Source organism: Eublepharis macularius, chromosome 2, assembly GCF_028583425.1.
Source record: "Eublepharis macularius isolate TG4126 chromosome 2, MPM_Emac_v1.0, whole genome shotgun sequence".
Classification (NCBI taxonomy): domain Eukaryota; kingdom Metazoa; phylum Chordata; class Lepidosauria; order Squamata; family Eublepharidae; genus Eublepharis; species Eublepharis macularius.
In genome coordinates this window covers 171071471-171096369 of record NC_072791.1, presented here as the reverse complement: position 1 = coordinate 171096369, position 24899 = coordinate 171071471, and the positions used below count along the sequence as shown (strand labels likewise).

Genomic DNA, 24899 nt, shown 5'->3' with positions numbered 1-24899 from the left:
TGTATAAATAAAGTAAATTAATAAATATAGATGAAGATGAGGGGCAGATAAAAGGTAAGTTGTTTGGTGAGTTTGAAGGAGAGAAGAGCATAGGAAAAGGAGGCTGCTAGGGGGAGGGAAAGAGGAAATAGTGTGGGGAAGGAGATACAGGAAAAAATGAAGTACCCCTGTAAGTCCTTGCAGGTTCCTCAGTATGCAACTGGGTTCAGTTCAGCCAGTGCACACAACTGAGCTATAGAGGTGATTTTGCTGGGGAGAGGAAGAGAAAGGGTTGCTGGGGAGAGGAAGAAGAAGACAGGGGCAGACAAAGTGAGTAGAAAGGAGAGAAGGAAGCAGGAATGAAGGAAGGGCTATGGAGGGGCTGGGGGAAAGGACGTGGTGGGGGAGGAGGAAATGAGATACCCCCCACAAGTCCTTGTGGGTGCTCCATTTATTTAAATTATATTTTTGTGTAAATATGTAATTTAAATACATATTTCAAAACAAATCCTTAAAAGACAGTAATAGCTGAGCTGAGCATGTGAGAAAAATATGCAATACATTGTAATACATTGTGGTCTTGGAAGCTGGAAACTAGTATTTGTAGTATGAACCATTATCTGTTTCCTTATGGGCCCATTATAGGAATGTTCTATAGAATACACATTGTTGGAATCACAGTTCTCAAACAGAGAGATAAAGGCTAATTTCACAGATATACAGAAGCTAAACAAAGCTGAATATAGCCCACCTGTATAACAATAACAACAACATTTTCTTTATATACCGCCCTTGAGGACAACTTAATACCCACTCAGAGCAGTTTACAAAGTATGTTATTATTATCCCCACAACAATCACCCTGTCAGGTGAATGGGGCTGAGAGAGTTCTAGAAGAGCTGTGACTGACCCAAGGTCACCCCATTTTCTTTGCCATCACCTCATCCTTCTTAAGCAGGTATTTCACTCATTTGTTGTCAAGTAGTCCACCCATCTCTGGCCAATTTTCTGATTCTCATATATTTGAATAAATGCTTGCTGCTCTTTAGTTGTTTGTATAAAACAATCACATCTGGATTTGTTGCACTTGGGGGCTGCCACCGCATGCTGTCTCTGTCCTGCCCAACCCCTCCTCACATGGTGGCATGGCAAATGGGGTGGGATGTGAAGTCTTGCCCTTGTGCAAAGGGAGGACTGTCAACACCCTCTGCGCCTCTGGTTCCTGAGAGGACAGGCAGACAAATGTCGCATCTGGATGTTGGAGGTGATCGGGGGAGGGGGGGCTGATCTATGTGCTGCACACACACGAGTGCTGAGAGTAAACCTCCCATCCCTAGGGGACCATCCAAGGGAGGTGGCCATCAGAGAGAACTTCTCTTCACCAGTGAAAATGAGGGTCTGGACAGGTGGCTGCCCATCATTCTCCCTTTCCAACTGGGACCATTAACCCAGGGAGTACTGAAGAAAAAGAAGTGGTGGATGGGGTTCATGGCCCCTCCTGGATCATGCTTCCATGTGGAATACCAGTCCAGGGAGGAGGGAGCATGTGTGTGGTTGTGCAAGCACATGCCAACTCTCTAACGGTACCTTCAGGGTTTAACAGTCTCAATTGGTTCGCCCAAGTAGTTCAAAGGCCACTTGAACTGGATGAGCCACTTACTCATGACCTCCCTGCTGTCCATCTCTGGGGGCGCTTTTGGGTCAGCACGAGTGGTCCTTCCTTCTCTGTGTGAGAATGCTGACCAGTAGCTGCAGGGGGGGGGGGGTCTGGGGTGGCCACGGCAGCCACTAGAGCAAGGTTCTTGTAAGCAACTTCCTGGCAGGGCACGACCAAGATTGGTTCTCACCAGGACACGGCCCTCATCTGCTTAGACAGATCCATTGTGGTGGCAAGAAGGGCAGGGGTGGGGAGCAGACCATCCTCCTCATGCCCACATGCACACAGCCAGGCAGGGGCATCCAGCCCTGTCTAGTGGGCCATGTGATGCCAGAATGGGAGGGTGTCACCAGACTGCAGGCACTGTGGCCAGGGCACAGCCCCTTGCATGTCAAGGGTCCAGCTATTGGGGCTGTGTGGGGTGGCTAGGGGCCCCAGGCAGAGCCAGGGGGTACAGGCCCATGACCCACCACTCTGTAACTGGCAAGCTCCCCCATGGATGTTTTCCCTATGGCTGGGTGCCCTGATACGGGTGCCATGATTATGGAGACGTGTGATCTCTGGCTGCCTGCTATCTGGCAGGGGGGGGGAGGATGGAGGTGTTGACTAGCTGCAGGGATCACCGCTCGAGTATTGGCTGTGCCTTTACTTGCCACTCCTGCCCCTGTCATGGGAATGGCACATCCATTGGGAGATGCAGGCAGGGTTGTTAGTGGAACACTGGGGCGAGCGCTCTTGGCAGCCACCTCGCCATGCCTTCCCAGGCTCAGCTGCCAGCATAGTTCTTCCACAAAGTCCTTTGGAAGTGGATGAGTGGCACTGCAGGTACATGAGTGTGTGGGCATTGGCAGCACAGGTGGCCTCAGGATTGCGCTGTTAGTGTATTTTAGAAAACTTTAATATTGTCCTTTGAAGTATTATCTCTGAAATAAATGACATCAATTCTAAAATAAAAAAGTAAAAATAAATATTAATAAACCCATACAATTCTGTCATAAAATAATTACAGTTACTGTTGTTTTCCCTATTTGGAAGTGTAAACAATTCTGTTCTCAATAAAGAAGCAACATGCTTATCCTGTCACTTTGGTTGACCAGGCTTGGTAAATCTTGTCAGCATTTGTTCCACACTTCAGTTCATCACAAAATTGCTGGTTGGACAAGCCTCACAGTCAACTCTTTAAGAGCTCAGCAGGCTTCAGGTTTATTTAATAAGTTCTTATTGCTCAGTATGTACCCCTCAGCATGCAAGCTGATCACATAGATAGCTGAAGTCCATCTTCCAGTCTTAAGGAATTTGTGCCTCTTCCTTTTTTCTTTTCCAGCCAACAAACTCAGTATGCTTTTCAGAATCCACTTACATATACCATTGTCCACCTGGCTTTGCATTATACATATTGCATCATTACAGTACTTAACATTTAAAGTATATTTATTTTCTAGAGTTGCAACATTAGAAACATCTAATAAAATTTGAGGGAAATCAACTCCAATAAGCAGAATTTCTTAGCGGGCCACGTAGATCCCTAAAACTTCCACGAGGTGTTGCACTTCAACTAACACTGGGCATAAACTCATTAGTTGATGGATATTTAGTTCATTTGGCTTTCTGTGAATACAGATCAACCTGACTTCAACTAATGGTTCTTAGTACAACAGGAAACTTGCTTCTCATTCCTTCCTAGAGAGAACAGTGCTCCAGGAGCTTCATAGTGGCTGTAGAAATAGAGGGACATACAATCTGGGCCCCTATCACTGGCCAGAGGACCAAACGCTATTGGGAAGCTAGGAGAGGAAAAGTGAAATTAGGGGTGTGCAACTGGGGTTTAGTATTTGGTATGTCATATGTCATTTTCTGGTGTGCTTCACAAGCATGAAGGAGATAAGTACCCCACTACCCCCCCCCCGAGATAAATGTGAGTAAAAGCACATATGCGTAGATCTGCAAAGGAAGGATTTCAGTACTTTAGTAGGAAATTTTTAATAGCATTGAAAGGTCATTAGTATAAGAGAAATTAAGGACAAACTAGCTATGGTATGAGATTGAAAAGTAAAGAAGTATATGTGTGTGTTGCTCAAATGATAGTGAAAAACCTTTGTATCTTTTTAGATACGCTGCATTCCTTCTGACAACGCCACTCTCTTCTTGTCTGTGATACTATTACAGTCCGTGCATATAATAAAAAGCAATTAATTTCTATGAAAACACAGCTGTTCATAGCTGTTTACAAGTACACAGAAGATGACAAGATCAGTGAGCAACTCATATTCCAAATGAGGCTGAAATAATAAATTATTCCAAGAAATAAAAGGAAAGCTGACAGAAACAATAAATTTTTAAGCAAGAAAATGAGACAGTCTGCCCATGACAGGAAACCCATTTTTAAAATATATATCAATGCCATATTGCCAAGAATCCCATTGCACACTCACAGCCCCAGAGTAGTCTTAGCCACAAGGCAACTGGTGCAGGTGCCTTGAAAACAGTTGTGGATCCATCGTTGCACTGCCTCTTCAACCGCCCTGTCAACTGGCAAAATCAGCTATAGATGCTGGCTGGCAGGAACTAGAAACAGCATATCTCAGCGGTCCCTAGAGACAGCTTTCCTGGTATTAAAAGTGGTGCTGGATGGGAGAAGAACCCATTTCACTGATGCATCACTGAATCCATACCTCTATCAGTAACGTACTGTTCATGTATAAGACATTTGCCTAGTGATTATGTCTCTCTAGGAACAATTGGGACTAGGGATGTGTGCTTCGGGTTTCCGATTCAGATAAAAAACCCCTAATCGGACCCTATTTGTAAAGATTTGGGATTCCCTAATAGGAGCTAGGCCAGTCATCTTGCCCTCTCTCTCTCAGCCCATGACCTAACAACAGTGATCCATGCAATGGTCACCTCCAGACTGGACTACTGTAACTCACTCTATGCAGGGTTTCCCTTGGGTCTGACCCAGAAACTACAGTGGGTCCAGAATGCTGCTGCACATGTCCTGATGGGCACTCCATACAGGGCACACATCATTCCAATCTTGCAGCAGCTACACTGGCTTCCCGTGGAATTCCGGATCAGGTTCAAGGTTTTGGTTTTAACCTATAAAGCCCTAAATGGACTGGGACTAGCATACCTGAGGGACTGTTTCTACCCTAGAGAGCGCTCAGATCAGCAGGCAAACATCTCCTGCCCCCAAGGAGGCTTAGCTGGCCTTGACCAGTGCCAGGGTGTTTTTGGTTCTGGCCCAAATCTGGTGGAAATCTCTGTTGGAGGATACTCAAGCCCACCAAGATCTTGTATCTTTTCAGTGGACCTGCAAGACAGAGATGTTCCGCCAGGCATATGGTTGAGGCTGGCATTAGGTCCATCAAACGAGCCTCCTTACTGGTCTCTTACTGGGGGGGGGGTGTATATAATTCTCTTTACTGTGATTGGCCCCCCAATACATGTAATGTTATAATGCAATATCAACTCGCACCTTCCCCCTTTTTTTCTTATGTTGGTGGGCCGAGAAGCATGAAGGGGTCCCGTCCTGAGATGTCTGACTTTATATTCTTGATTTTAACTCTGAAGTTACTGTTGCTTTATTATTTATTCTGTGTTTTTTTATCATTGGTGTCCCCCACCTGAGCCCACTTGTGGGGAAAGCATGCTAAAAATCAAATAAACGACATCAGTCAAGAATGGACTGCTGCAGTGTTCTATCTAGGAACCAGGACATTCTCAGAAACAGCAGCATTCACTCTGCGGAGAAACTATGTTCAAACTATGAAAATGTTTGCATGAATTAGCCTGGCAACTGTGTGTGCCTCATGAGAGGGGCCATTGGTCAGTGGTACGGCATCTGTTTGGCATGCAGAACATCCCAGGTTCATTCCCCGACATCTCTGGTGTACAGGTTCAGGAAGTAGGTGATATGCAAGACTTCTGCCTGAGACCCTGGAAAGCCACTGCCAATCTGAGTAGACAATACTGACCTTGATGCACCAATGGTCTGATTCAATGTAAGGCAGCTTCATGTGTTCCTGTGTATATTCTGACTTCATCTCTTTCCATTTTATTGCAAAATGCACATTCAAAATGCACATCACAAATAGAGATCAGGATAAGCATGGACATGCTGGATGAAAAGCTATGAAAATCGATCCTTTATGCTATTATTAACATTACAGGAACTATATTTCTGTCATCGACATGAAAATATTCATTGATATCTGTCCAAATCTTTATCCCTCTTACCTAATTTAGATTTATATTTTTGAAAATAACATCTACTACCAGCCTGATGTAAAGAGCAGTTCATTGCGACTGACATCCTCTGGAAAAGAAGGAATTATTTTTAATGGAATTGCAGACTGGTTATATGAAGGTAAGTTGCAAAGATACAACTTCATTATGAACACGGAGAACTTAGCCTTGTATAAATTCTCCAAGACAAACCTATTTATTCCAGAATGATGCTGTTGATGACTCTTTAATGCTTTTGCCTTGCAAAATTGCCTGCATTTGTAAGAAAGGCATAACTATACATAGCACTGAATAAGTTTATGGAAGCAATCATTTATACTGTGAAATCATGTTTATTTCCGTATTTCAAAGCAAACAACTGGATTGAGGAGGGAAGATAAAACATATGCAACCACAGGTTTGGATCAAAAGATTTTGTTCCACTATGTAGATCTTTTATCCAATGCAAGGAGTCTTTTGCCTACATAAGCAGCCTATGGGAGAGGCATTTTCTTCAAGAAGCTTCCTTGTATCAGAGGAAGGTTCCACTATTATGTGGAAAACATTTGCATCCAGTCCATAACATTTGGAAATGGGGCCCAAATTATTCCATCTATTTTCCAGTCATTTATGTGAAATTCTACATACCCACCATACAAAAATACTGCTTTTTAGAAATAGAATATCATATAACATCCTGGACATAAAAATTACAGAGGTACAAAATCATAAGGGCATTAATACTGCCAGTGATCTATGACAGTTTGTTCCCAAGAATAAGAAACCCAAATTCATATAGGTCAATTGATAGGAGAATATCCTGACTGTCATGTTCCATTCTTCCCTGTCATTTCTCTTCTCATATTGCCTGAGCAGCTTATGAAATGAGAATTAGCCATGTCTAGCTACCTAATGCCAACATCACTTACCCAAATATGGACACCATCACTCACCATACACACACACAAACACACAGATACATATATATATCTTATGTTTTTGAGATTCAATAAAGTAGTCTTGTTTGTTGCTTCTTCATTTTTAGCACTATTTATACTTTGCTATGAGAAGTAAGCATTAAGTGGAAATTCTGTGTCAAGTGACCCTCAGCAGGATTTTAAACAGTCTCAGGCTAACTGCTAAAGGCCTAAAGAAATGGCATATTTTTGCATCTGAATTATATAAACTTCTAATTTCATGCATTTTAAGAACATTTTTCCCCCCAGAGGAGCTGCTTCATTCTCACATTACTCATTGGTGGTCACCTGATGGAGAGAGACTTGCCTTTCTCATGATTAATGACACATTAGTACCGAACATGGTTATTCCTCGGTTTACTGGGAGTCTATATCCAAAAGGGAAGCAGTACCCCTATCCGAAGGTAAGGAATCCTTATATACAATTTTCACTTTTTCATCTGAATTGTTGATACAATTGTTTATATTCAGTGTGACCAAAACTGTGTTTTTTTAAGAATTCTTATTGGCATTACTTTTACAGAAATTAATATTTAGAAATCTGGTTTTCTCAAATAGTTATGTAAAGGCTGTCAAACTGTGACAGGCAGAGCCAAGTCTTTCTTTTGTATATCTGCCAATTCCCTTTGTACCCTGGAAGTTTGGAAAGAAAACCAACAATGACCAATCAGGACTCTCTATAATGATAAAGGGAGAAGGGGAGGAGGAACAGCAGAAAGAAAAACAGATGTTTAACTCACGTTTGAGTCAGATAAGTTTAAGAGGTTCCTTAGGCACATTAGGGATCTTGCACTATCTCTGTTCACTTCAAGTGGAACTGGGCAGCCTAATTTAGCACACAGTGGATTATGGTTCTCTTATGTAGCTTTTCAGGGATATTTATAAGCTATGGAGCAGGCATAGGTCTGTGGATTTAAAAAGACTCTAGTGAAGAATTTCAAATATTAGGAAACCTGTGGAAGAAAGGCACAGCTTTTTTATATATTCTATTAAGAAACTGTATCTCTATAGCTCTCCCTCTTAGTAGATTACATGTGTTTAAAGTTGGTTCTGAACATCCCCAGGTTACTTTCCACTCACTGTATAATAAACCTTTATTTTGTTGTGTTCGATGTCTGTTCTCCTCCTTGGTATTAAGGGCAAAAAAGGTTTTATCAATGCAGGGGGAGGGTATCTCAGGAACAACATCACGATTTACCTCAGGGGTGGCTGATTGGTAGGATTTCCTGATGAAAACATTTTAATGCTTTCTCCCACCATCCAAACCTGTCACAGTCCAAAAACATTTGAATTGCATTTGGCAAAGTGGCTTGTTTCAAGCTTCAGGGGAAGAGCTATAGGTCAGTGGTAGAATATCTGCTTGGCATGCAGAAGGTACCAAGTTCAATTCCCAGCACTCCAGATAAAGAAATTGTTTTACATAGTAGATGTTGTAAAAATACCCATGCTAGAGATCACACAGTGTCTTTTAAAAAATGGATTTTAAAATACTTTTGATGGATAAGAATGTTACTCTGATGATCACTATCAATCGCCAGTGACTTTAATGCCAGAGTCGGATCTTCTGATGAAATGTTGTATTTATGTAACAATGCTGCTCCTCCTTCAGACGAGACAGAAAACCATCTATCCACCAGACAATTTAAACGTGCTAAATCAAACTGGAAAGGATTTTGTTTAGCTCAGTTAGCAAGCAGATTAGATTTATTTATTTTGAATGATGCAGTTAGGGTAGATATTCCCAGAGAGTTTACATTCTGCTGAAGCTGAGGAGCTAGCACTAGTGCTTTCGTTCTGGCTTTGCATAAACTGCTAAATTATGTGGACCATTTAAGAGTTGGGAGTCAGAACTCATCAAGATAGGTGACTTTCCAATCACCTTGGCATTAAAGATCAAAACTCAGACATCGACCTCACTGAGAAATTTGTTGCAGAGCTTACTCACGACTCTGATTATAAAAGAATCAAATGGTCCAAAAGAAAGATAAGCAAAGTAAGGACTTTCTTAACTCCAGTAAGACCTGCCAGCTGTATAGTAAGCTGACTAATGTCATGCCCTTTGAATCCATCATATTCTATCTATAAATATCCAATGGATGGCAAGAATTGTTCACTAAATGCAAGCCTATTCTTATCCTCCAAGAGTAGGATATCCCTCACAACCATAGTTTGATCAGAAATGCCTGTTAGCAAAAAAACGCATTAATATCCCAATTTCTTCAGGATAGGTTAAAAAAACCTGTATAATTCCTTCTGATGTACATGCCTTAAAACAACAATATAAAAGGTTAATTAGAAAGAAAAAGAGAGAAGCAGTAAAGACGAACTGGCTCCAACTTTCCCAAGCCACCAAATCCAAAGATTCTGTACTCTTTTAGAAAAATTTCAGGTGGATTCCACTTAGAAGGCACAAGACTTTCCTGTGAGAGACTAAATCCTGGGAGACTCTTTTTTGTGCACTGTATAATGCAGAGCCAAACCAGGATGTCCCTCCTTCTCCTATTAATATGGAAAGCCTTCCCTCCTGGTCCCCACTTCCGGTTGCAGAAGTTAAGAAGTTAATAGCTCAACTAAAGCTGGGGAAGACCCCAGGGGATTATTGATCCCACCAAAGCTGATCAAAACTGATACTGTATGGTAAGCACTGGTTCTTGCTACACTCTTTACATTTATTGACCAGACTGCATGGATCTCCAGATATGGGGGTTTGGCCATTATCATTCCACTATATAAAAAAGGAGAGAAATCAGACCTTTTTGATTACCCTTCAATTAGTCTGTTCTGTGTGGTAAGCAAGCTTTATATCAGACACCTATGCTGAAAGTTCTGGGAATGGCTTGGTAGGGAGAATATCTTATCTGAGGAACAAGTAGATTTTAGGAGCGATTGCTCCACTATAGATCAATATCTGATTTTACATCATCTGGTAAAGAAATATACTACCTGATCCCATGGGGAACTTTACACATCTTTTGTTGACTGCAAGATGGCAGTATCACAGTAGATAGACTATGGTTAAAACTAGAGGATCCTCCAATAGACTGTAGACTGTTTGCACTTATATGCACACTACATGAAAACAATTATGAGGAATTACACAATTTTAAAGTTGACAATGAGGAAATTGAAATTGTTCAAGATATTCTCTTTTTTTGCTCAATCATCAATCAAAAGGGAGACTGTAACTAAGAAATCAGAACAAGATTGAGACTTGGAAGAGCAGCCCAGAGAGAAATAGAAAAGATCCTTAAAGATAAGAATGTCTCTCTGGGGACATCTCTTTGTCAGATGCATCTGACGGGGGGAGCTGTGGTTATCGAAGGCTTATACTACATTGGAATTGGATGGTCTGGTTGTTTTGATGCTACAAACCAACACGGCAAACTCCTTTGAAGCCTCACACAAGCCAATTAATCTCCACTCCAAAAAGAGATGTTTACATTTACTGGCAAAGGAATGTTTTGGTTCAACCCTCCCTCTCCCCCCCTAATTGCATCTTCTCTCTCCTCCCCTCCTCCCCCCTCCTCTTCTATATTTGACCAGTTTCTGTTCCATGCATCTGACGAAGAGAACTCGATTCTGAAAAGCTTATGCTGCAATAAAATTGGTTAGTCTTAAAGGTGCTACTGGACTCTTTTTGATTTTGCTACTACAGACTAACATGGCTAACTCCTCTGGATCTCTGGGGACCAAGATCAAGATAATTCAAACTATGGTATTCCCTATTACTATGTATGGATGTAAAAGTTAGACAATGAAGAAAGATGACAGGAAGAAAATTGATTAATTTGAAATATATTGCTGAAGGAGTGTTTTGCAGATACCATGGACAGCCAAAAAGACAAATAAGTGGGTTCAAGACCACAACAAGCCTGAATTCTCCTAAGAAGCTTAAATAGCAAAAATGAGGCTCTTATGCTTTGCTCACATCATGAGAAGATAAGACTCTCTGGAAAAATCAATAATGCTAGGAAAAGTTGAAGGCAGTAGGAAAAGAGGAAAACCCAAAACAAGATGGCTGGACTCAGTAAAAGAAGCCATGTCCTTCAGTTTGTAAGACATGAACAAGTCTGTTACAGATAGGACATTTTAGAGGTATTTCATTCATAGGGTTGCCATAGGTTAGAGGCAACTTAATGGCACATAACACACACAAGATGTAATCCACAAGGTCATCTGCCCCATGTGGTTCTTGTCAGAAGAGGTACAGGGTTGTATCCTGAGTGACTCCCTTATTTAATGTCTAATTAATTTTTAAATTCTGTGGTGCAAACCATAACCTATCCTGACTTCTATCTGCCCAGTCTGGCAAACATTCTGATCTCCATACTCTTATATATGGATAATATGATCATTTTATCATACTCCAAAGTAAGGCTCTGAAGAACTCTTTGGGCACTTACTGTAAAGAGGAGCAATTAACAATTTCTCTACAACCAAAATTTGTGTCTTCTCCAAAAGATTTATCAAATACAGGTGGCAGATTGACAGTCATGAAATCAAACAAAGTTAGTGTTCAAATATTTAGAAGTAGTTTTCCTATTGTCTAGCTCATGGAGAGCTCAACTTTCCCATGTAATTGAGAATGTCTAAAGAATGGTAATGAGCTGCAACAGACAATTCCGGGAATATGTATTCAACCAACTATTCTTTATCTTCAGTGCAAAGGTGCAAAGTGCAATTACATAAATATGCAAATCAATAAATATACAATAAATACAGTAAGAATTCCTGATTTCTCTGTCTCAACATGCAATAAATATAGTAAAAGTTATTTGTTTTATGTCCAAGTCATTGTGGAGAAAATTTTTTGAAGGCAATGAAAACGTCCATAAGCTATATATGATGAAAAATTAGCAGCGTGCAAAATTGCAAATGGAGAGTCCCGATGTCAATGTTGGGTAACTCCAGTCCAACCTAAAAACTGTTCCCAAAGTGCCGACGGGATTATGCATGCATGTTATACAATTCCCGTTTCGTATATAACATACTTCTTCCTGGGCACGAATTAAACATGGACCAGCGGCACCTGAGAAAGCCAGCAGCAGCGGCAGCTTTTGCAAATCGTCTTGCTCTCAGGGAGCTGCTCTGGAGAAAGCTGGGAGTGGGTAAAAGCTGGATCCAGATGATTTTAAACAGATCCTCATAAATTCATATGATTTTTATATTGAAACAAAACAAAAAGGCTGTTATAGTATAGATCATGTCCTAGAGCCAAGCTACAAGTGACGAATTACACTTGCCTGGCAAGTGAACAGACTCACGTGTATTCCTCCCTGTTCACTTGCCATTCACTTGCTCTTGTGGAACGCAAGTGAATGGCAAGTGAACAGGGAGGAATACACGTGAGTCTGTTCACTTGCCAGGCAAGTGTAATTCGTCACTTGTAGCTTGGCTCCTAGTCTACAGACAGCAACAAAACAATCATGCATCCACTAATCCATGGCACTGCCACGGCACAAAAACATGCTAAAAAAGCACGGATCCGCATGGATCCTCTTGATTTTTAAGTGGGGCACCCAAAATCCACCACACAATCACAGACCATGTCTGTTGCCACAAATGGGACCAAAAAAATTCAGCCATCCACTACTTTGTGGAACCACCACGGCGCAAAAATACGGTTCAAAAGCACGGATCCGCATGGATCCTCTAGGTTTTTACATGGGACCACCCAAAATCCACCATACAATCCCAGATCGTGTCCATTGCCACAAAAGGGGCAAAAAAAATCAGTTATCCACTGCTTCGTGGCACTCCCACGGTGCAAAAACATGGTCTAAAAGCATTGATCCTCATGGATCCTCATGATTTTTATGTAGGGCCACCCAACATCCACCATACAAAACCAGATCATGTCCATATCCACAAATGGGACCGAAAAAATAATTCATCGACCGCTTTGTGGTAGCGCCATGGTTCAAAAGCACAGATCCTCATGGATCATCTTGATTTTTACATGGGGCCACCCAAAATCCAGTATACTGTCCCAGATCATGTCCAATGCCACAAACAGGACCAAAAGATCTAAAATATGACAGCCTTTTTGTTTTGTTTCAATGTAAAAATCATATGAATTCATGAGGATCCGTGTCTCAGATTCATGTTTTTTCACCGTGGCAGCGCCAACTATTTTTGGATCTGTGTTTTTTATATTTCAGTCTGTGGACCTGGCTGTGATATGTGATTTGATGTTTCATTTGTGTTTTTCCTATTTAAAAAAACATAGGATCCACGAGGATCTGTGTGGATCCTGGTTTTACTTTCTTCCTCTCCAGAGCAGCTCCCCGGGAGCAAGACGATTTACAAAAGCTGCCAGTGCCACTGGCTTTCTCTGGCTCTTCAGGCAGCGATTCTAACAGAGAGGGGAAGGAACAGAAGGAAAAGGGGTGGGGGAGAGGGAGTTCAGTTCCCAGAAAAACTTGCAAAAACAATCAAGTGTCCTTCACGTGAACAATTTCACTTGTAGCTTGGCTCTCTGAGTGCTGCACTTAGGAAACTTTCTTTAAAGTGCATTCTGTCACATGTCCTTTCCTTTGAGAATATTGTACAAGGTGAGGTTCTTCAAGCCTCTCCAAAGCAACGGGGTGAAGCATGTGCATAAACAATATCAAACAACATTAAAAGTTAGACATTTCAAAACTTACAATACTAACAGTTAATCTTTACAATATATATATACATGGCTTGAATCAGCAAGGTTCTAGAGAGTGCATCAGCAATGACATTCTCTTTTCCTCAGATGTGAACTATGTCAAGGTTGTAATCTTAGAGTTGAAGGCTTTATCAAATCAATTTGCAGTTAGTGCTCTTCACCTGGTTTAACCAGCATAAAAGCATAAACTAGGGTTTTAATTTACTTATGGCCCACACAATAACCAAACACTCCTTTTCAATAACAGCAAGATGTTGTTCTCTTTCCACCAGTTTTCCACTGAGGTACAGGATGGGGTGTTGTCCATCCTCCCCAGGCACACTCTTTCTGAACCCAAAATTCTGTCAGCAACCAACTGTCATCCTGAAGTCTGGTTCTGACTGGCCAATCAGAGAGATGGGAGCAGCCTGTCAATTAAGCTCTTATTGCAGGCAATTGTTAAAACGTTCAATTCCAGCTCTCTGAGTGCTGCACTTAGGAAACCTCCTTTTAAGTGCATTCTGTCACAACGTGGCATTGAGAGGTATGATCAGAAATAGAAACATTGTTGCTAAGGATATAAGTAAAGATTGCATTATTGTTTTTCCTCAGAACAGAATTAATCTCAAGAATTGATGCGCTAGGTTTTTAAAGAAACATCGTATTATGTATTATCAAGAGTAAAACAAAAAAAAATTGAAGATAAAATATTAAATGCAACTAAATTTTGAGCCATCTGTTATTGTACATCATAATAGTTTTTAAGGAGAATACCAAAAGGGTAGAGATTTGAGAGAGAGTTGTTTGGGGGTTTTTGTATCACATCACAGACCATCATTTGTGGCCAAACTATGAGAGAGAGAGAGAGAGAGAGAGAGAGAGAATACACCTATTCTTGTAAATTTACTTTGAATATATAGGGTCTGCAGGAATACATGCTCTTCTGCATGTAGTTCTTCTGCTCTGTTGCTTGCTGAGATAAATCATGATGATGTTCCTAAGATTTCCTTGCCTGGATAAAACCCTTTCTGCCCTTAATACCAAGGAGACTTGGTCCAATGTTGTGTCTCCAGCAACCAAGACCACTCTTGCTGTGTACCCATATCAGAGTCCCCTCAGTACTTCCATTTCTTAGCCTACCCTTGCCTTTTCTGTTTATGTCTGTTCTACAAGTATACCACACATGTAAAGTATCAAGTGCCTCGGTACTGGAACTGCAAACTGCCATAAACCTCCTTCTTGCTCCCCCCCACCTTCCTACTCTGTGGCTGGCCAAGATACTAGGAGCATCTGGCTTGTATTCTTTTAATGCCCCCCCCCCCAAACAAAATATCTTTTCCCAACTCCTTAATCTTTAAGTAGAATCTGCTGCCACCAGAAGAATCCCTTCCCTTTTTCTCTTCTATCTATTAGATATTGACAGTATTGAAGGGGGGTGGATATACATGAGAGATGAAGGTGTGTGGGCTGGTTTCCCTCCCTTCTTCCTCCTGCTCTTCTGTTTCATTCAGCTGGTGCTGTCCCTTCTGCACCTGGTTACGTTTTGTTTGCAGGGGCGAAAGGCTGGGCTACGTGAGTGAGATTCTAGGCAGTCAATTCATACTCAAAACTGTTAAGACACAGAAAACTAGGAACAGTCAGATCACTAGAGACAAAATACCAAGCAAAAGCATTTGAAGATGCAGTGCTAGCTAATTCTGAACTGCTTCTCAGCAACCTCCTCATTCATTTCCTTAAAGTGGGTGCAAGAGTTAAAAATTTGAAACAGATTGTCCATCCAATGTCAAGCCTTGACAAAGTCTTGTCACATCCCCCTGCCGCTGTCTTGATACTGATGAGACCTCCTAGTCTTGAATATAGACTCTAATTCCAGGTTGACAGTTCTGCTGATTCTTCTGCAGCATGGGAGTATCTTTGTTAGCAAAATCAAATTTGAGCTGGGCAGGTTCAGAATTTGCCTTCAAGCCTGCTCTTGGCCAATCACTTCAAAAGTTTGGATCAGGATTTTATGATGTTATTCTAAGGCACATGTCATCCTTCCACAACACGAACGACTGTCCTGAAATTTGTTTCTGTAATCACCGTGATCTGCGAAAGAATTCTAAGAGCACTGCCAAATAATTATTTGAGTTGTGAAGTCATGAAGTTGTACGGCTAAATCATGGAAAATCAGTTGAGCTTAGAAGTAGTATGAACCAGTATTTTGAGGGAGAAGAGGTATAGGTTTTATTTTCTGCTTATTACATTAAGATTTTAAAGGTTATTTTATAGACATAGTGATCTTTGTAGCTCTTGTATATTAGTTCTTCTTACATGTTAACATTGCAGTGCACAGAAAAGATGTTACTCTTTTTCCTCCCCCCCCTCCAACATTTTTATACTGAGTTGTCTTTTCACAGAAAAGAAATATACAGGTTTATCTGCATATTTAGAGAATAAATGCTAATCCATGGATCTAAGGGGCATGAATCATTTACTTGACTAGTTAGCTTGGTTCTTCTGTCAGTTCAATAAAGGTTTCCCATAACATATCACTCTGCTACATATCTTTCCCATGCTATAAAGCAGTTAGCTTAACATTAAATAATAGCTCCTCAATTTTAGAAAAACCAAAGCTGTATATTGAGAAATTTACTTTGTTTCCAAAATCTGGCTAAAACTATTCTAGCTACTGTTAACAAATTCAAAAGTACCATTTGATGTCTCTTAGGAACTGTTGGAACAAAATTAAATCACAGTATTTCAGGGCTGGGTGGAACCTCAAAGCCTAAGCTGTGCCTTAGTTTTTCTAGTTTTGCATGGTCACATATTTTTCATAAATGTATAAAGGCTGTTTTAGGAGATTTGCAATACCAACATGTTTTAAGAAGATTTATATATTATAGATAGTCTCTATAGTGTAAGATACCATTGATATATCATTTTTGCTATGTTTTCTTTAAATAGAAAGCATACTGAAAAAGAGGAACCTGCTGAGAGAGCCAGTTTTCAAACTTCTTCTGAAATATCATAACCAAGGTCTTTATTCCACTTCAATTGAAATTTTGGTTGAGTGATGGCATTAGAATTATGTAGTAAACCATATATTTTAAACAAGATATGTTTTCCTTCCTGAGAAATTAATTCCTCAAATTGAGTGAGTTTTCTCAAGGCTGAGTCACTGTGACTTTTTTTAAAATAAAAAACCATCTTCAGTTGTAAATATTCAAAGATTGTTATTGTGCCATTGCTTAATATAGAGATTAAGTCAAAGGGTATGATTCTATTCTTAGGGACTAGTTCCAGATAGCTCCCACTTTTTAAGAGACCTTAGATGAAAACCCAGGATCCTATCCTGTTATCTTATAGCCAAAGCTAATGGGGACAGGCCAGGAGACAGCTTTCTTTTATAGAGAGCCCAAATATATAACAGACAGATGGCATATAAATGGCAGAACAATTACATTTGTAAACAGTTTTCCTCTCAGATTTTTTTAACCCAAAAGAAAGCTTTAAACAGCAATTTTACATAGGCTTGTTCAATAACCATTTCAGAAGAATCTGGGTCATTTCCACCTGCTAACCTATGTTAATTTTGCAGTATCCTGATATAATTTTATGGTTGGTATTCCAAGGCCTATATTGGGCCATCTGTGTTGTGCAATTGACCAATTAAATCTGTTTCTTCTTTTCTCCCATATAAATTCATTTATTAAGTTTTGCCATTTTTTCAGAATTTTCTCTGGAATTACTACAGGTAGATTAGCTAGCAGATAGTTTAAGTTTGGTAAAATCATCATCTTGACTGTGTTTATTCAACCTATTAGAGAGAATTTAAAAGTCTCACATAGACTGTTTAGTTTTGTTGTCTGCAATTACTGCTTTGAATTTTTTTTTAAAGGTCAGCATGATCCCTAGTACTAACATTTATCTTTGTCTTCCTGTTTTGTGGGGGAAGTCAGTTTATGTTTTAAAAAAGAGTGCCTTGTTTTTTGCAATGTTCAGTTTTATATCCAGTGACTGAGCCATAGAATTTAATAATAACCTCCAGCTCCTTGGTGGAATTACTCTTGTTTCCTTAGCAAATGGTGTGGGTCACAGTTTATGAAACCAATGAAGGTGGATGATGGATAGCTATGTGACCTTGAAGGATTGATCTGTGTAGCTGCCGTGCTTCTTCTGTATCTTTACATATGAAATGTAGTAGTCTTTTCTTCTTGTCAAAGGCAGGTCAAATGAATCCAACAGTAAAGCTGTATGTAGTAAATCTATATGGACCAACACATACATTAGAACTGATGCCACCTGACAGCTTTAAATCAAGGTAAGTGATCTGAACTGCAGTGTTTGATTTGCTATGGCTAAATTGGCTGAAAAATAATTCATTACTTAAATTAAATCTTAATTTAAGGTCACAATACCATAGCCGTCTTTGTTCCAGGATTCCAGATGCCAGTGCAAACTGTTTCCTTTTGCTTTGTAAATTTCATCATAAATATCTGCTCAAAATGACTTATTTGGGCTTGTAGCAAGAAATATAATCATAACTATCCATTTGAGTTTAATTAAGCCACATCTAATGGAAAGACTTCCAAAGGAAAATGGGTCACTGTAAAAATCAGAACTATAGAAGCAGTCCTTTATGCATACTAGTGTTTTCTAGGCTGTCATAGCCATGAGAGACCTGAGGCAGAGTGTGACATTTCTTTTTTTGTGGCTGTTTTCCTAGCTTAGGGTGAGATCTTTTTTTAAAAAAAAAAATCATATGGTTGTTCAAAGTCCATTTAAACTGAACCTCATAGTTACAAGTTTCTTGCAGTTAGGTGTTATCCAAAACATTGCAGATAATGGATGTTTCAAGCCTCAAAGCTCTTTAGGGACACTGATTTTAAAGGATAATTATGCAAATTATTTTCTCCTGTAATTCCGATCATCTCAAGAAAAAATGTCTGTTATAGGTATTTCTCCTTTAGCAATTCATATGGCAAGAAGGTTGCATGTTTAAATAAATCATCTTTCATTCTTAAATCTGTGATCTCTTCAGGTTTACCAACTGTTGCATTCATCTGCTGTATTCTCTTTGAGTTGCAGATGATTTTCAAAAAAATCCATTCTACTATCACATCACAGGAGCTTGAAGAACCACTCCTAGAAAAATCAATTTTAATTTTAATTATACCTATGATATGAAAGCATAATGCCCTAGTTACAAAAAACTGAGGGTGCACAGTAGTATAAAACAAAAATAGATTCGGGGGGGGGGGACACTGTGTGTGCTTGTACCTTCTTTCTTTTTCCCTTCTCTCTCACAGTTACACACACACATACATTTGCTGTGCCTCTGTGCTGCATGGACCCTTAAAAACATCCACAACCTGCAATTGTGCAAGTTAGTATTTCTGTCATTGTTCTTGCTCTGTGCTGCTGGGATTTGGATGACCTAATGTCAGCTCTGCAAGGCAAAAAAAGAGGGCAAGGAAAGATGGCAGTAGCATTCTGATTAGCAAAGATATATGCCAGAAAACTAGCAGCATACTGTAACTTAGTTTCCTCAAGGTATTGCATGTTGTGTTCCTACAATCAAACAATTAAAAGAAAAAAGCAAAAAGAGATCTTCATGTAATGCCTACAAAGGTAGGCATCAACAACAGTTCAATCTCTTGGCCACTGGTTCTAAGTTAGTTAGGATGTTCAAGAAAATTTCTAATTTCAATGTTAAGGCTAACCGCAAACCACCAGAATGTTGAACGTGAAAGCTCAAGGTGAAAACCTATCAACTTAGTAAGTGGCGATTCGGTTTCGGCTTCTCGGCCATGTCGGACGCTCCTCTCCGCAGGTCCGGGAGGAAGCGCCCGAGCAGCCTGACCGGGCGGCTGATCTGCGAAGATTAGCCCCCAGGACTCCCAGTGAGGGAAGCAGGGTCCGGAACGCGGCGGGAAGAGCCCCCTGAAATCGATGCAGGGGGTAAATTGCCCGTTTGTTCCTATGGAGGCCGGCAGACGTGCGCGGCACCTCGAGTGCTGCCGGGCCATGGAAAACGGCAAAGAGCAGAACTAGGCAGAAGCCTGTAAGTAAGCGAATCCCTTCTGTTATTACAAGCGCACGCGAAGGAGTGCTGGGATCTGAAGCTAAGAAGGCTCGTTCTTCCCCCTTGCTGAGTTTCAGAATTTGGTTGGCGGTCCCCCCCCCCTAAAATGGCAGCGAAAAAGCAGAGTCCCGCTTTGGGCAAGTCAATCTCAGCTGCCCTGCAGGGGAAAGGAGAGTCACTCGAGGACTTGGTGAACAGGTCGGTTATCAAAGCCATAAAGCCCTTTGTTGACAAGATGAATGAAACAGATCAAAGGGTGGGCTTAATTGAGAGCGAAGTGAAAACCATTAAGGAAGTAGCGGGGGGGCAGAGAAGTCTGCTCGGGAAAATGCGTCACTCGTGAGGGCAACGAATAAAGAGTTAAAGCTGGTGGAGAACCAACTGATCGGGCTACAAGTGGAACGAACACAGACAATTTTGCGCCTCCAGAACGTGAAAGAGGAGGAAAATGAGGATTTAAGGGATCTGGCCTCGGAACTATTGGCAACACCCGCGAGGGCAACTAAAGAAGAGGTAAAAAGCGCCATTTTGGAAGTCCGTCGGGCTTCTTCAAAATATGCAACGAAGCGTCAACTGCCTCGCGAGATCATCATCGATTTTTCATCTAAGAGGATCCGAGACACTATCCTATACAACTCATACAATGCGGATCTGGACTTTCTGGGTAATAAAGTTAAGATACTGAAGGACGTTCCATTCTTAGTTCGGAAAAGGAGATTTAAGTATAAAAGGTTTGCAGCTCTTCTGAGGGAACGTGGAATAAAGTATAAATGGTTATTTCCGGAAGGTATCTGGTTTAGTTAGAAAGATCAAGCTTACAAGATAACATCAGAAGATCAACTAAGGGATTTTGAGGACAAAAACCAAGAATTTCAGCAAGACACCAAGCAAGAAGAAAAAGATTTGAAGTCTGAAGGGGGGGGGGGAACGAGCACTGCGGTTGCAGCTGCTCAGAGAGAACTGCGTCTGAGGCCCGGGGGGGGGGGAGGAAGACTTAATTTGGATTGCAATCTGTATTTTGCAAGGTCAACCACTCCATCAATATCTTACAAAGTTTTAATTTCTTAATAATGGCAGTATGAAGGGAAAGCATTATTTGTAGTGTAGTGTTGTTATATGTTGCTGTTCTTTTTTCTTTCCTTCCCCTGCCCCCCTTCTTTCCCTCTGTATTGTTAGTTAATGTAGGTAATAAAAAAATATTAAAAAATTCAAAAAAAAAACTTAGTAAGTGGCGAACTCATCACTAGTCAACTTGTAGCAGCATAAACAATAATCACAATAAAATGGAATGCTAAGGCAGCACCAAATATAGACCAATGGCTTAGTAAGGTATGGGACCAAATGATTATGGAAAAAATTACAGAAAGAATTCAACAATCGTCAGGAAAAGAAAAGACAACAGAATTTTATAGTAAGTGGAAGCCATATCTTGACTATATTACAACAAGCAACATACAATCTACGAACACAATCTACCAGTCATTAATAGAATCATAAGCAACTGAAGAACAACAAAACTTTCATAGATGGGATAGTTAGTGAAATATTTTATAATGCCACATATACAAGGTAAAATTCAAATGTACTGTTCCAGAATAGAATCTCTCAGACCATGTAACAGGTACATAGATGCATACATTTGAAAACTCTTCTTATAGGTTAGTTAATACACGTTGGTTGTTGTGGTTTTTCCGGGCTGTATTGCCGTGGTCTTGGCATTGTAGTTCCTGACGTTTCGCCAGCAGCTGTGGCTGGCATCTTCAGAGGTGTAGCACCAAAAGACAGAGATCTCTCAGTGTCTCTCAGTGACACTGAGAGATCTCTGTCTTTTGGTGCTACACCTCTGAAGATGCCAGCCACAGCTGCTGGCGAAACGTCAGGAACTACAATGCCAAGACCACGGCAATACAGCCCAGAAAACCCACAACAACCATCGTTCTCCGGCCGTGAAAGCCTTCGACAATACATTCATACATGTAGTTGCTTGTTTATTTATAAACTGCCTTTTTCACTGAGATCCAAGGTGGATTATATACTGCAAGTAAATACTATATAATAAATAGCTAGGAAGTTCACAGAGCAAAAATACAACATGATCAAGAGTTGGGACATTCAGTGAAAACAGATACAATAGGATATGGTAGCCACAAATTTGAAAATTAGCGGAAAGCCAAACACATAGATGAAACCTTTCTGAATTAAAGCAAAAGTAATTAACATGACATCGGCCGTCATCACATGGCCATAAATTTCATGCCAAACTAGCGACATCTCCCACCAAATGCCCACCTTATTCCATTCCAGTTACGAGATCGTCATTCTCCTTCCCAAACGGGTCGCTATTCATTTTCTTGATATCATCCGCTTCCATGTGAATGCCCAGGATTGTCTCTGAACACTTCGCAACGCCAAAGCGCTCACTTCCCCGCTCATCCTTCCTATGTTTTCAATTGATTTTCCCACCCCTCACTCCCAGAAGCCCTTTTCACGATTGGCAATTGTGCACCTAATTAATTTTTTTTTAAATAAGCCTTATTGCCCTACTGTGATCTTCTGTAATGCTAGAATAAATGCCCGAAGGCACTTTTCCCATCCTAATTCAAAATGCAAAGTAAACATATATTCTCTTTTTGTATGAAACAGACGTGTAGAGTTCAACTTGTGTTTCCTTACAGAGCGGCAGGGAGGGAAGTGCAAGCGTGGGGCGCCTTTCCTCCCGCTCTCTAGGTGCATCGCTGTATTTCCCCTTCCCCCGCTCATGCAGCAAGAGCTACATAGCCCACTTGCATGGAGCATCGCCGCACACACCCCCTCGCCCAGCCCCTGCAGAGCAACGCCAGGCTATGCAGCTCTGGGCTGTGTGGCTTCGGGCAGGGGCCAGGCAAGCGAGGGGAGAGATGCAGCGATATTCTGGGAGCCTTTCCTCCCACTCTCCTGGTGCAGCCTAGCGTCGCTCTGCGGGGGCCAGGCCAGATGAGGGGGGGGAGATGAAACAATGCTCCATGTGAGTGGGCTGTGTAGCTCCGGGCCACACAAACGGAGGAAGGGGAAAACTTGGCTTCCTATCACGCTCGAGTTTGGGATTGGACTAGCACAATGTTGCTATTGCAAAATTGCGACATAGCGAAAATATACGGACATTTAAAAAGGGGGGGGGATTTTCTCCCATGTCCGGAGACACTTTGAATTGACATCAGAGAGTGCTTCTGCCTGAACAACTGGAAACGCAAGCATACGTGATGTGATGGGTGAATCTGTTCTGATGCCGATAGCAACGAAGACGCTATTTGGTGCAAAACTGACAGAATAAATGGCCGTGTGATGACGGCCATCTTTAGCAATATCAAACTACCCGGTAGGAATGTATCTACCTCAGCAGACAGTATCCAATAGCCTAGTCTATTGTCCTTGTCCTTTACCAAGGTATCTCTCTAAGCTATTACTTTTGGCACCCCCTATAATCTGAATAAAATGTCCTCCTGAATAATTCAGCCTTGCATAGTTTGCAAAAAGCCAGAAGAGTGGGATCTTTTGTGACCCACTTAGGCAGATCATTCCACAGTAACTGAGCAGCAGGTATATTGATGTGATCCGATCTGAGCCTGTTTAGCAGGGAGAGTAGAATACAAGTGCAACAATTAATTAATTAATTAAATGTAGGTGTATATATGTAAACATATGTATATAAATATATTTTAGTAAAGATTTAGTAAAGATTTTAGTAAAGATTTGCATGTCTAATTTACCAGGTGCTAAAGTGATTTTAAAAAGGGATCAAAGCTGCGCTCCTTAAGCTATGGAATCCTAGGCAGTGCCATTGAGGGGATTAAGGTTTCACCACATTCAGTAACTTCAGAGCTGCAGCTGAAGTTCCTAAAGGAGTTTCAATCTTATTTTGAACACTGCTGAGCTGGATGTGATAGGCGAAAGCTGCCTGTCAGGTGCCACACACACAGTACTCAGAACTTTGTATGACAAGTTTGCTAGTCATCATGACAGCCTGCAGTAGGGCTTTTTAATACAATTTATGTGTGACAATCTTACAGGATTTGTGGGAAAAGCCAGTGTCTGTGCCATTGATTCAATCTCTTTGTAGGTTGACCTTATTAAACTAAACATGGTTGAAGACAGATAACTTCTCTATTAATACAAGATACAAAGACACCCACATACAAAATATCTTGGTCATTTTAAATTCTCTCTGGTATTCGTAGAACTGAAAACACGTGTTTTTTCCAGTTGTTTCCAAGTTTGTTTTCCTTCACCAGGTGATACATAGCAAGATAATAAACATGTTAACAAGATAACAACATCAACATTATCATGTTCATTTTGAATATGGTAATGAAGTAATTTTTTCTATATCAGTTTTGCATGACAAATGTGGTTTCATGTTTGTAACAATCACCAATATGATGCATAATAGAATAATGGACATATATTCTCTCCTGTAGCTTTTTGAATGTGATTTCACAACTTACATGTGAATAATGTATCTGTTGTGTTTTAATACATCTGTTTCACAGAGAATATTACATTATGATGGTGAAGTGGGTCAGCAATACTAAGACGGTTGTGCGATGGTTAAACAGACCTCAGAACCTATCCATCCTTACAGTGTGTGAGACAACAACTGGTGCTTGTAGCATGGTATGCAATTTCTTTCTTAAAATTTTCCAGAGGCACTTTAAACATTATTTTTCTAATGTACTGAAAGCATGGTTTGGTGTTGTATTTCAGAGCTAAGCTATCTGTCTTTCATGTGGTAATTACTGAAAATCACTTTGTGAGTATGACACACACAGCCCACACACAGGTGCTCAGCTATCATGCTTGCATCACATTTCAAAAATTGAGTGGGATGATTACATAGCTGTAGGTATAATTTTGAATTATTGATACATAAATAAAACAATATATGCATTTATAGGCAATATTTGGTGCAAGTAAGCAGAAAACAGTCCAAAAGTTAAGATTCACCAATGGAGTTCACACAGTTTTTATTTATTTCATTTATGCCTTGCCTTTCTCCCCGGTGGGGACCCAAAGCAGCTTACAACATTCTCCTCTCCTCCATTTTATCCTAAAAACAACCTTGTGAGATAAGTTAGACTGAGAGTGTGTGACTGGTCCAGGGTCACCCAGCAAGATTTCATGGCAAAGTAGGGATTTGAACCTGGGATTCCCAGATCCTAGTCCCACACTCTAGCTGCTACACGGTGCTGGCTCTCATAAGAGAGGAGCAAAGCTGAAATGGGGGAAGCAGAAGGAACGCGGCAGAGAGAAGTCTATCTTATTGGAGGCAAAGTGAAGCAGCGCATCTCTGCTTCAGCACCCATGTGAGTTTACTACTTCCCCCAC

General features: G+C 40.7%; 1 protein-coding gene across 1 annotated transcript in view; it reads left to right on the top strand.

The window, feature by feature from the left end:
• DPP10 (dipeptidyl peptidase like 10) overlaps nt 1-24899 on the top strand; it is a 439415-nt gene that overhangs the window by 339375 nt on the left and 75141 nt on the right. Inside the window, exons 8-11 of the mRNA XM_054971084.1 lie at nt 5882-6002; nt 7087-7241; nt 17677-17774; nt 24065-24188. Coding sequence (XP_054827059.1) covers nt 5882-6002; nt 7087-7241; nt 17677-17774; nt 24065-24188 — 498 coding nt within the window. The remainder of the gene's footprint in view (nt 1-5881; nt 6003-7086; nt 7242-17676; nt 17775-24064; nt 24189-24899) is intronic.